Here is a 13,221-nt window from a genome sequence, read left to right as displayed (position 1 = left end):
TACAAGTTTGACTCCTGAATGGGTAACTTTAGGGCAAAGGACCTGTTGAGAACTGGATATCCTACAGACTCAAATATTTAGCTGCAACATAGAAACAGCCTTTGAAATCTGAGTCTCGGGCAAAATCTTGATTGTTTTTGAATAACTGGTTCCTAGTTTTGCTAATGGCTCATTCAACTCGAGGCTCAGGGAAAGGCAAGCTTCTTTTCCACCTTTATGTGCTTTATCAGCTCGATTTAAACAATGGGCCTTGCTTTGAGAAAAAAGAAAAAAAGCGTCTTTTCAGAGCAAATTAGATGTAGCTGATTTCCCCAAGCAATACTTCTAAATTAAAAGTTAATCCAAACTAATCCTGTATTCCTCATCTATCCAAGACTCCTGCATAAAAAACAATGAATTCTAGGTATAAGAATTGAGACTGGTCCCAGAGAGATAATGCAAGTCTTCCCAGATACCAAAAAGTTAATGGAGACTTAGGATTCCAAATAAAGGACGGGGGGGGGGGGAGGGGGGAGGAAGTGGATGACAACCAAAGATTAATAAACAGGCTAGGTGGTGTGTTTGAATGTCATTGGAGCACCTCCCCACTTTGAGAGATTTTACAGATTAGCCAGCACCATCTAGTATGGACAACGTTTGTTTTGTAATACGAGTTTTAAGTAGTTTCCAGTTTGTTTTAAATGCCAAGTTTTTCCTACAATAAATATTACTAGAGCATATGGAAGTCAGTTATGTTTGCAGGCATCTATTACAGTCTTGTAAATTTTCCTTTCCTATCACAAGTAAAATACTGATGTTTACTGATAAAAAGATAGGCTAACAAGTGCCCAGGAATAGCAAGTTCCCATGACACTATTATGGTGTTATATTTTAGATCAGGACTGAAGCAGATTCTCTTCGGGAAACTACAGTTTAAAGTTATTGTATAAACAGTCACACTAAGTTATATTGAATTTATCAGAGCTTGAAAATATCTACACAACACAGGTGATCAGAAGCCTATTACTGGCAAACAGAGGGCCTAAACCAGGGGTGGGAAATCTTTTTGGCCCAAGGGCCAAATCTGGGTATGGAAATTGTATGGCAGGCCATAAATGCTCACAAAATTGGGATTGGTGCAGGAATGGGTGAGGCCAGAGGAGTTCAGGGTGTGGGAGGGGGGCTGAGGGCTTCGGCAGGTGGTGCAGGCTCTGGGGTGGGGCTGAGGATGAGGGGTTTGAGGCACAGGAGGGTTCTCCAAGCTGGGAATCGAGCAGTTTGGGGAGATGGGGGCATCAGGGTTGGGGCATGGGATGGGCTCAGCTCTGGGTGGTGCTTACCTTAAGCAGCTCCCAGAAGCAGCAGCAGCAGCAGCAGGTCCCCCCCTCCAGATCCTACATGGAGGCACAGCCAGGTGCCTCTGCACACTGCCCCATCCACAGGCACTGCCACTGCAGCTCTCAGCCAATGGGAGCTGCAGGGGTGGCACTTTGAGTGGAGGCAGTGTGAAGCGTCCCCTGGCTGTCCCTACCCATAGGAGTCAGAGGGGGGACATGTTGCTACTTCCTGGAGCCGTGTGGAGCCGCAGCATGCATGCGCAGTCCCTGACCCCGCTTCCTGGCTGGAGTGGGGCAAGCCCCAGATCCTGCTCCCAAGCAGGAGCTCAAGGGCCAGATTAAAATCTGCTGGCAGGCTGAATGTGGCCCATGGGCTGTCGTTTGCCCACCCCAGCCTAAACAATCCATCTCTGGAGTTTTTAAAAAGTTCCCATCCCTTATGGATGTGCGACTTTGCTACTTTCTTATTTTTCACAAGCAGCTGCTTAAAGTTGACACGACTGGTTGATTTTAGTGCTACTATATGTTGCCCAGGGGAGGCTTCTGAAGTCTCATTTTTAGTTGCTGCTGAAAACTAGGAACAATAGAAAAGGTAGGCACTGGACCTATTAATAGGAAGAAGGATCCTCTAAAATGGAAGGCTGGGGAAGGAATATCTTAGTACAGTGTTTCTCAAACTGGGGCTCTTGAGGGAACTCCTCATGGGCCACAGGCCTTGCTGCTCAACTCAACTCCCCCCCCCCCCCCCGAAGCTACTGAAGCCAAACTGGGAGATTTTAGGCACTAAAAGTTTGATGGGGCAGTGGGGCTACGGCAGGCTCCCTGTCTGTCCTGGTCACATGCCGTTTGTGGAAGCTGCCAGCACACCCCTGTGGCCCTGCAGGCAGCTTCCTGAGCGCTGACTCTGTGGCTCCTCTTGGCCATGAACTGCAGCGGCAGGGCTGTGGGCAGGGGCAGCATGCAGACACCTCTCGGCCTCCCCTTCTTAGAGGTCACTGCCAGAGAGATGCGCCAGTCGCTTTCAGGAGCCGCCTGAGATAAGCGTCATCGGGTTGGAACCCAAACCCCTCACCTCCTCCTGCACCAATCCCAGCCCAGAGCCTACACCCACCCCCCCACGCAAACTCCCTCCCAGGGCCTGCACCCCAACCCTCTGCCCCAGCCTGATGAAAAAGTGAGTGAGGGTGGGGAGGAGTGAGAGGCAGGGCCAGGGGTTGGAGGGCCCCAAAAATGTTTAAATCAAAGTGGGGGTCCTTGGGTTGCTAAAGTTTAAGAACTGCTGTCTTAGTACTGAGGTCTCTGTACTAGTCAGTACTACTAGTTAGTAGGCTCTGGAATGGGGATTAAGGTTTTAGAAATTTCCTAATCAGATATGAATGCAAAAGATGGAGCTCCCCCAAGTATGGGCCAGGGACAACAACCTGGTACAAATACCATCATCTTCCCCAGTGGGTTAGGAGAAGAGGCTTCAAGACAAATGTCCATGGATTTTAACCACTCACCTCTTGTCCATCAGTATAAATCCGGAGATTAATTAAAAAAAAAAAACCACTGTTGAATCTTCATACGTTTAAGAACATTTACATTACCTGAGTGTGAAAATTTGAAATAGTCGTCGTTTCTATGTCCTTCTTGCCCAGGATTTCCATTTTCACTGGAGTGTTAGGGAAATTAAAAGCAAAATAATCCAGGAAGTCTGGCAAATAGGCAGCTGCCCCATGTACTATGGCTAAAGCATAGTAGGCTGCATTTTTCTCATTTTCACTGAATGACAAAGCAAGAAATTCTTCTGCAAATCTCTCCATCTCCATTGGAGACAAAAATGAGAGTTCATCCATGTAGGCATGAAGGACCAAAGCACCACCATTAGACTGATGTTCTTCATGAATAAAGTTACTAAATTTAGTGCCAGTTTTCAAGAAACTGCTGCGAACAGAGTGCTCTTGGTGAGTCATAAATGGTGTCTGAACTCCCTGGGGTACTCGATATTCCTGCATTCCCAAATTCAATCGACACAGCTGCTCATCTTTCAGATACCTGAAGGATTCCTTGTTCACTTCTGAGTTATCACTCTGTCCTTGAGTCAGAATCTCTTTGTTGATGCGAGTGAGTCCGGCACAAACTGTTTGTACTTCTTTGTTGTACATTTTAAGGCGTTTCCCTCTCATATCCTCCCGGTGTTTCTTTTTCTTCTTTTTCTTTATCTTCTTCATAATAAGACTGTCTGCTCGCTGGGTTTTGCCATTTTCATCTGGTGTTTCTGGCAACAGACAAAAACAATGGGACGATTAGAGTTCAACAGTTACAGCAGATTTATCCAAAAACGAATTAAGAAAAATGTAACACTTCCTAAAGCCACTTTTTTCTGAAAACTATTAGCAGGTTTCATATTGGTTGAATTTATTACATTAGCATGTTTGCTTTTGGATCGGCATACATGTAACAAAAAGCTCCATTTGATTACATAAAAAACACTAAGAAAAGCAACATCTAGTTACTATAAAAAAAGATCTTGAATTAAGAAAATCTGGCAGACTTAGAAACTGGAACATTTATTTAAAGAATCCAAGACAAAAATGAGGAACTATAGGTATCTTTGTAAGAAATTTTGGTTAAACTAATAAAAATGACATTTTTAAACTAGCTATTTAAAACTCCGAGGCATCCTAAGTGCATCTTACAACACACAATAAATCCATGAAAGACTAGAAGCTCCACAAAATATAAACCAAATAAGTGAGAGAAGCTAGTGTGGGTAAGAGTTAAACATTTAGGTCCCACTCTCGCAGGTTGTGGGCAAGCAGGCATACTATGCAGAGCAACTTGCAGATTTGGGGCCAGGACAAAGTGTGAGGAGGGAAGGGTAAAGAAAAAACAAAACCCTTCACCACTCTAATGTGGTAAAAAAAGAATTAGTACAAGAGTTTATAGTAATATTTAAAAATACAAATGTTTAGAGCAAAATTAGTCAGTGTAGTAATTTTTTCCTTTAATCAAAGTTAAGTCTTCAAAGCCAAAAAAGCTTGTGGAAACATCTGGCAGGAAGATGGAGAAACTGCAAGTGAGCCCAAGTTACACAAGGACAATAATCTCATGCTTCTTCAAAAGCGCACCCTCCCCCACACACATGCTTTATACACTTCAGTAATCTACTTTCAATACAAGAAAATGCACATTTGAAATATAATAACTTGAGTCCAAAACACAACAGACCTTTCTCTGAATGTAGCATCAACCTAGTTATTTCAAAACATAACTTGCTGGAAAATTATTATGATGTTAACATTCCCATTGTATGGATAAATTCCATGTTGTGTGTAGGGGCCAGAGGGGAGCAGAAGATAGGAACTGAAGTACCCCCGTTACCTCATGGTCCTTGCAGTTCTTGGCCTCACTGCTGAATGCCAGTTAGTGTAACAGGGTGGTAAGTGATATAGGACTGAAATTAAGACCCAAATGTATTTCATATAGGGGTCAAAGCTAATTAGGAGTATTTTTTTAAATCCCTACTAAGCTTACTGAATTCAGACTGGTGAAAGGCTGTGCAGCTCACTGGCAATGCCCTAAGGCTGCCAATAAATATCTGATCCAAAGTCAATGGAAGGACTCCCATTAAGGGCATGATCCAGAGCTGTTGAGATTAAGTGCTAACCTAGGAGTGGCTCCTACAGATGCCTGTATTTAATACATCACTTATGTGGTGTTGACTTCACAACCAACATTAAAATAGGGAATGCAAAAATTAATGCTACTTGTGCAGCTTCAGTTCACCCTTCACTTGTGCATATACAATATATAGTCTTTAGTTACATGATCACATACTGTTTCCCATATGGATTATCTGGATCTAACCACAGGATCTTCACACATACTCCTCACACTTGTGCTAAAAGAGAAACTGGTACTGAAGGGAGTGTGCCTGGTATACCCAGAGAAGGTGGTGCTAGGTAGACAGTAGAAGCCTGGGGCTCAGGATGCGGGGAACTGCAGAAGCAGCCACCTCAATGCCCAATTCTCCCCATCCTTCTTCAGACCCAACCACATTATCTATTCTCAGTCCCATCCCTGACCCCCACCCCCCTTATTTTCTCCTCTAGGCCAGGTGTCATAGCTGCCTATTGTGGCTAGCAGGAGAAACTGCAGTTGTTGCCCCCAGCCACACTGGATGCCCGAGAATCTCAGAGGGAAGGCTGTAAAAATGCATGGGTTTCACAAGAAGCATGATACTTGGCAAGATCTTGAATTCTTACGTTTTCAGATTCAATTTTGAGGATGACATATCAGAAGCTTCCAGATATATTTGCCTGTTTGTTACAGTTAACACAAGAAGTTGATATAGCTAGTCCGGGAGAGACCCATGATTAAGGCTACTCTTTTGTCACTGAGGTCACAGAATCCATGACTTCAGCCCCAGCAGCTGGGAGCTGCAGGGTCCCACAACCTCCCACAGTGGCAGGGAGCTGTGAAGTAACCCTGCCGCCTGAGGCAGTGGGCCCCCCAAGCTCCCAGCCCCCCAGGAAGGGGACAGGAGGACCCTGGAGCTCTGAGCCCCCACAAGTGGAGGGGACCCCAGAGCTCCCACCCTGCAGCTGCCCAGTCCCTTCCCATTGTATCACGGATATTTTTTTATTAAAAGTCATGGACAGGTCACAGGCTTCTGTGCATTTTTCTCTATTGCCCATGACCTGTCTGTGACTTTTACTAAAAACATCTATGACAAAAATCTTAGTCTTACTTATGATCTATTAATGGGACTATTTGTAGACAGCTGGCTACTTTTTCTCCTACCCATTTTATGATCTGCATTGTTTCTTTTGTTTTGAGTGCACAAATGAAAAGTTAGCAATCATTGAAGTCCTGTATGATTGAACTACTTTGGTGCAATCACTACCATTGCCGTTTGCTCCATCTTGATGTATATCGGCAATTCTCAAACTTTTGTATTGGTGATCTCTTTCACATAGAAAGCCTGAGTGCTACCTCCCTTATAATTTAAAAAGGAACTCTTTGTATTTAACATTATAATAAATGCTGGAGGCAAAATGGGGTTTGGAGGCTGACAGCCCATGACCCCTCATCTAATAATCTCGCAACCCCCGAGGGGTCACAACCCCCAGTTTGAGAACCAGATGTATATCGTTTTATAGGGAGGGAGTGATCAGAACATAGTTACCTGACTCTTATAAAACTCAGGGAATAGCCAAAACAAATCATTTGTTATACTGCCTGAAATCAGAGCGAGTTATTTCACACCAACAAAGCATGTAACTCAGCAATTACCACTTATCCAGGATGGCTGCTTAAATGTATCATAACCTTAGTCTGCTGCTAAAATTGTTGTGTGACTGGAAGATAAAATGGAAAATGTGAGCCATGGTAACAGTATAGGGCTTTGTATTCCGAAAAAAAACAAAAAAAACAAACAAACAAAAAGTATGGACTTGGCTGAAACTCATTTGTATTCCCACTCGATTCACTTGCAGTACTGAAAGTTATAGAACAAAACAATTAGTGCCCCTAAAATAAAACTTACTGTTATTACTATGATCTGCAAAAAGGAAGACCATGGCTACAAAATAATGTAAACTAAAATTAAAGCTGTAACAATCTTGCCTTGGTGACTTAGAAAAAGTTTACAATACAGAAAATTTAATAATTACTGTAGAACCTCATGAAGCCTGCATTTTAGAACTTTTCTTAGGTAGACTGCTAGAAACTGAGGGTTTAAACCTGCATTATTACCAAGAGAATACCAATTTAATGGGTAAAACCAATCAAAGCAAAGAATTATTTTTAATATTAAGTTTATATAACTATTTTTGAACCCTTGATGTATCAGTCTTTTGTGACGCTGCTGGTTATGCTTACCTTTTACATAGTATCTTACAAACAGCAAGTATAGTTGTTCCAATATTATAGATGGGGAAACAGATTGTGTCATTTTCAGTGTTATCCAATATCGGTCAAAAATTAGAAGTTAGTAAGTTAAACTGTTAGAACCAAGGGTGTTTATTTTATTTTTAAAAAACTCCCAATCCACTACTATAGCTCAGTCTGATTTAGTCACAGGTATTTAGTAAAATTCATAGACAGGTCATGGGCAATAAATAAAAATTCATGGCCTGTGACCTCTCCATGATTTATAGTAGAAATACTCATGACTAAATCATGGGGTGGGGGGGGGAGAAGGGAGGAGAGAGAAAGATTACAAAAATGGTGTCTCACTGGCCATTTTAGAAAGAGGGAGAAGAAAGCAGAAGCAGAAAGCTGGCAGCAGGAGTGGGTGGGGGAAAACAACTCCCCATTCCAGAAAAGTCACATGCAGAATGGAAGGATCTTGGACTCCATTAAAGACTCCGACTTAAACTCAAAAGACGCTCAACAGTTGAGAGTACTTTTACAAAGCCTGTGTGTTATGTGCTTCAACACACGTATGTCTCTAGAGAGATAAACAGTAACCCAGAGAGCTCACAAGACTGGAGAGCTCTGGGAAATGAAGTGCCATGCAACTGGGGCACCTTGGGAGTCAGCACTGGTCCTGGGATCTTAGGGAAACTAGACCAGAGGGCCCCACTTCTATGAAGGGGTAAGAGTTCATGCCTGGGAAGCATGCCAGAGAAAGAGGGTGCTGGAGCCTATCCAGTTCAAGGGAAGCTTAAAAGCACATGGGTCCAGCATATCAGACCCAAAGAGCAACAAGGAGTGTGTCCAGCAAGGGAGCTTTCCCAGGCCTGTAAACACCTTTGTCTTCCAAGACCAGAAAGTAAGAATCTTTGCTCCTAGAGGGACTAGATATTTAGAAATCCAAGAAGAGCCAATGTAAATTGTAAGGTAATTTCAAGCCAACAAAGGTGCTAAATCTACTTATTAGTCACTTAGAAGTAAACACCAACATACTCCTGAAGTCACATTTTAGCATTTAATTTAACAAAAGACCACATACACACACACCCCTCACACACTTTATTGAATATTTAGGTATTTTACTATTACCTGAATGCAAAATGCTCTAAGAGGGATTTACTTCAAACAAAGCGTAAGCTATATACCTTTGCTTAGTGTTCTATTTTACATTTAAGAATTTCCATTGGCTATTGCATCAACTCTTTTCAGTCTTTCAGCATCAGATACCGGAAGTTAAAATAAGTTTAACTACTGCACTTACACTTAACCTTTGCTCAATACGGTAAAAAGAGTTTCACTATTATATTGACAATGCACTGGAATGAGACAAGGCCTGCCTGGTGGCAATACTTGACATAGTCATGTAGAATGTCTAGTTTGAAATGAAGAGTTTAAGCAAAGACTGCCCATTCATCTAATAGTGGGAGAGAATTCTTTGCACACCTCAGTGAACTCGGGGCAGTTAAGTAGTGGATTACTGTTTTGGTCCTGTGCTCCTGACGTCAAGAGGAAATAGACTAGTGATTCTTTAACTAGTTCAATATATGATAATATTACTAACATGTCAACTTGTAGTTGGATACACTAACATATCTAGACATCACTTCAAGACGCATTGTCTTCAGGGAGATGTGTTAACGGATAGCTTGGATGGTCAATCAGCTCAGCCTAAAGTGAAGGGAACTTTTAGGACAGCAGAAAGGAGGAAACAGGAAATTGAACCAGACCAGTCATACAAGTTTATGATGGAAGGTAAGCTATTTTATCAGTACACTAGAACAAGGAATTTAAAATCCTCACTCCCAAAGCAGGAAAGAAAACCCACTCTTGCCAAGATGTACTAAATCCAATTTCTTCAGTATTTCAACTTTCATATAAGAAAAAACAAGTTTCTAGCCTTTACGATTCCCAGTGAGAATGGAGGCAGTGTGGTTGTCCTGATTCTGCAAAAAAGACTGATCTCCAGTGCCTCTGAGCTTTGCCAAGCCACAGCTTGAAATTCAGATTCTGGTCAGTTTCACAGCCACAATCCACCAGCGTTCTGCAGTATTAACAGAAGTAGTAAAGAAAATCCTGTCAACCTGGTCATTACAGACTTGATTTAGATCAACAGATCTCCTTCCTGTGTAAGATACATTTTTATGCTCTCTTTACAGACCAGAACTGAACAGCTGCTAGTGCTTTACAATTGTGTAAAAGCCTCCCTGGTTTCTCTTTATGGTATTATGAAATGTTTTATACTTACTGCTGAAATATCACCCAAATATCTCACAGGAGAAATTTATAAGGTAACCCGTCCTACTATCCTGGTATTAAAGAATCAGCACACATGAAAAGCACACTCAGACAAGTTTTAAAACTAAACATTCCCAAATCATAATTTTAAAACAAACCTCATAGTTGGATTCTATTCATAATTATTCCATCATCAAAATAAAATTATGGGAAAGAATGACATGACAATTAAATTTTCTCTAAAAGTGTTTCAAGAAGAGTTCATACACCATTGTTTGAATTCAGATATCTAATGCAAACTTCTATACCCACTCAACTTTGCAGTCTATAGAATAGAGTATCTAAACTGAGCAGAAGTCTTTTACTAATTTGCATTATAAAAACTCCAGTATAGTTTAAATTTTACAAATATACCCTCAAATTACTAGAGTATTTCAGCATAACATCTTGATAGCTTCAGCTCTACTACTGGAATTCAGACCCAATATATGGAATTTTCATTATATTAGCTTTCATAGATAAAAAGCAAGATTTTTTACTATCTTAAAACTTGATAATTTCACTACTAAAGTATCCATTTAATAATGTCCAAGATACTTTATCAAATAAAAGCTTTTATTACATGCATAATCTAAAATGGACCACTGGAGTATGGTCCAAGAGCATTATTGTGAAAGCTGTAATAGTTTGATATGCAGTTGCTCAGCTTTCAAAATATTTGCTTTGAGGAACTCTGAAACCAGGAATATTCTAGTAAGGCTTCTTAAACTAATGCTTACCACAATGTATTGCTATCTTGGATGTTATTTGCCTGGGAAATATTTAGTTATTATGATCAAGCTTGTCATGGAGAAACAGCGATAGCTCTTCTAAATAGAAATATTTATTCTCCACCAAATATGCAAGTTACCCTAAATGATGGTTCTATTAGTCATTGCTTCTTAATTTGTAGAACTCCAGAATTAGTATAAAGAAAAGGAGTACTTGTGGCACCTTAGAGATTAACAAATTTATTTGAGCATAAGCTTTCGTGAGCTACAGCCCACTTCATAGCTCACGAAAGCTTATGCTCAAATAAATTTGTTAGTCTCTAAGGTGCCACAAGTACTCCTTTTCTTTTTGCGAATACAGACTAACACGGCTGCTACTCTGAAACCTAGAATTAGTATAGTCCAACAAAGAGCTTATGTAATTCAAGGTTCAAAGATGTGCAGCAAGTAACTACAGAATAACCCTTGTAGGTTTTCCCACAAGCCACTCAGGGTACATTTACACTGCAGCTGGGCAGTCTGATTCCCAGCATAGGCAGACAGACTCCCACAAGTTCTGCTCAAGCTAGAACACTAGAAACAGTGCAGGCATTGCAGTACTGGGCAACTAGTCCAAACCACCACCAAGTCACCTAGGTTTGCCCACTATTGGCCGCCCAATGTTCACTATTTTTAGCATGTTAGATCTGAACTAGCTTAGGTAAAGCTAACATGCTAAAAATAGTGAACATTGGGCGGCCAATAGCGGGCAAACCTAGGTGACTTGGTGGTGGTTTGGACTAGTTGCCCAGTACCGCAATGTCTGCACTGTTATTTTTAGTGTTCTAGCTTGAGCAGAACTTGTGGGAGTTTGTCTGCCTATGCTGGGAATCAGACTGCCCAGCCGCAGTGTAGACTTACACTCGTAAAGGTATCAGAGTAGCAGCCGTGTTAGTCTGTATCCGCAAAAAGAAAAAAAGGAGTACTTGTGGCACCTTAGAGACTAACTTTTTTTGAGCATAAGCTTTCGATGAATAATGCATCCGATGAAGTGAGCTGTAGCTCACGAAAGCTTATGCTCAGATAAATTTGTTAGTCTCTAAGGTGCCATAAGTCCTCCTTTTCTTTTTACTCATAAAGGTACTTGTTCATGTATTATAGATTAATAAAACTGTTAAACCAAACCATTATTAATGGTACCTAAAAGTGCTGAAAATATAAACTTAATTTTTCCAAGTTCAACTCATGTGCCTTGGAGTCAATAAAAGATATTACTTGTCTCTCTCTAATATTCTGGAACCAATATGGCAACACCACCACTGCAAACAACTGTTTGAAAAGAATTTGTTTTTTGTTTGATAAACTAACAAAATAATGCCAATAGACAAGTTCTCATAAGCAACTCTACAATAAATTACAATGGGAAGAAAGCATCTGTATCAATATATTTATATTTTGAACTTCCAATGGATTTAATTAAGAATTTTAAAGGGCAACATCACAATAGTCTACCATACAGAATCTGTACACATTAAGTCCATTTGCCACAGGAGTCTGAACGATGACTATTCGCAAGTATATACACTTCAATATCTAAACACAGAAGGAATAATGGTACATTTAATCAGTTAATATCAGTTTAAGATCTCTAGCAGTACTTTTTAATCAAGTACTATTAGGAAAATAAGACACAGAACAGTAAAGTTGTAATTAAATCCCTATTTCTCTGACAGAGTTAAGCCTTCCTTTCCCCTTAAATATTGTGATTTATTAAACGGAAGCCAAGACTGACACAGAGGCTAACTCCAATATAAGAGCGCTAACACCACCATGCCCCCCACCCCCATTGAAAAAAATATAGTGGTACGAAAACTTTATAGATGGATGTCAGCAGAATCCACTATGGCCCGGGAAAGTGGTATTCAGTTACATAATCTAGACCACTTATCGCAGCATCACTTCAAAAAGGTAATTGTGCCACTACAATCCTTTATTTTAAGTCTCTTTAAATAAGATCACTTACCTGGTTTGAAACTATGACTTTTTCCTAGCATATACCGCCCATACACCAGCTAAAGGACTGAATATTAGAACGAGAGACCAGGCTCTTTAATCCTACACCTACGAGTTCGCTTCCACCAGGCCAAGCGACAGGCAAGTTAAGAACTACGTCCCCCCGTTTCTGAGCTCCAAGGAAGGCTGCCGAGGCAGAATATGGGGGGCCTCTACAGCCACCCGTTTGTCTCTCATCAGACTCGCCGAGCTGCCGGCGAAGAGACGCGGCACAGACCTGGCGCCCCTTGTTTGTGAAGCGCTACGGGCGATGCTGGGCCCCGCGCCAGGAGCGGCTGAGCCAACCCGCGAGTCCGCCACGGCCCGCAGCAGCCCTGCCTGGGCTGTTTCACACGGTCGCTCAGCCACGCTCCCGGGTGAAGGCGTTGCGGGGGGGGGGGGGGGAGAGGGGAACAGCAGCCCCAGGGCACCTCACACCTCCGTCCGCCCCGAGGGCGCCCCTCCTGAACACCCCCAGCCCCTCATGCCAGAGGCAGCCGAGCCCCAGACCCTTGCCCGCCGCCGTACCTCGCTTGCTGGGCCGCCCAGCTGCCCCGTCCCCGGAGCTCCCCCGCTTCCCCTTGTGCGGCTTGGCCCCGGCAGGATGGCCGGGCTCGGAGTCCCCAGCGGGGCGATGGCGGTGGTGATGGTGCCGCTCCTGCTGCGGAGGTCCCTGCGGTAGACTGAGGGGAGAGAAGGTGAAGAGCCCCGCGGCGGCGGCGGCGGCGGCCGCGGGCAGGCCGGCCGGGGGCATTGGCTCCGCCGGGCTGGGCCCCACCAGGAGCGGCTGGCTCAGCCTGGCCCGCTTGCCGCCGACAGCCTCGCCAGCTGGTCCCCGCCGCCTCCTGCCGCCACCCCGGGGCCGGCCGGGTCGGTCCCCCGAGGGTAGCGGGGGTGACTCCTCTGGGCCCCGGGATACGGCGCGCACCGCAGCGACCTGCGCAGCCATTTCACAGTCTCCCTCA

The 13,221-nt window shown here is 43.0% G+C and overlaps 1 protein-coding gene across 1 annotated transcript in view; it reads right to left on the bottom strand.

Moving 5' to 3' along the window:
* RSBN1 (round spermatid basic protein 1) overlaps nt 1-13,221 on the bottom strand; it is a 51,441-nt gene that overhangs the window by 38,088 nt on the left and 132 nt on the right. The window contains 2 exon segments of the mRNA XM_038379875.2: nt 2,906-3,576; nt 12,785-13,221. Of these exon segments, the coding sequence (XP_038235803.2) occupies nt 2,906-3,576; nt 12,785-13,221 (1,108 nt within the window).

The sequence above is a fragment of the Dermochelys coriacea genome, chromosome 21, assembly GCF_009764565.3.
Source record: "Dermochelys coriacea isolate rDerCor1 chromosome 21, rDerCor1.pri.v4, whole genome shotgun sequence".
Lineage (NCBI taxonomy): Eukaryota > Metazoa > Chordata > Testudines > Dermochelyidae > Dermochelys > Dermochelys coriacea.
This window is presented reverse-complemented; position numbering and strand designations above follow the sequence as displayed.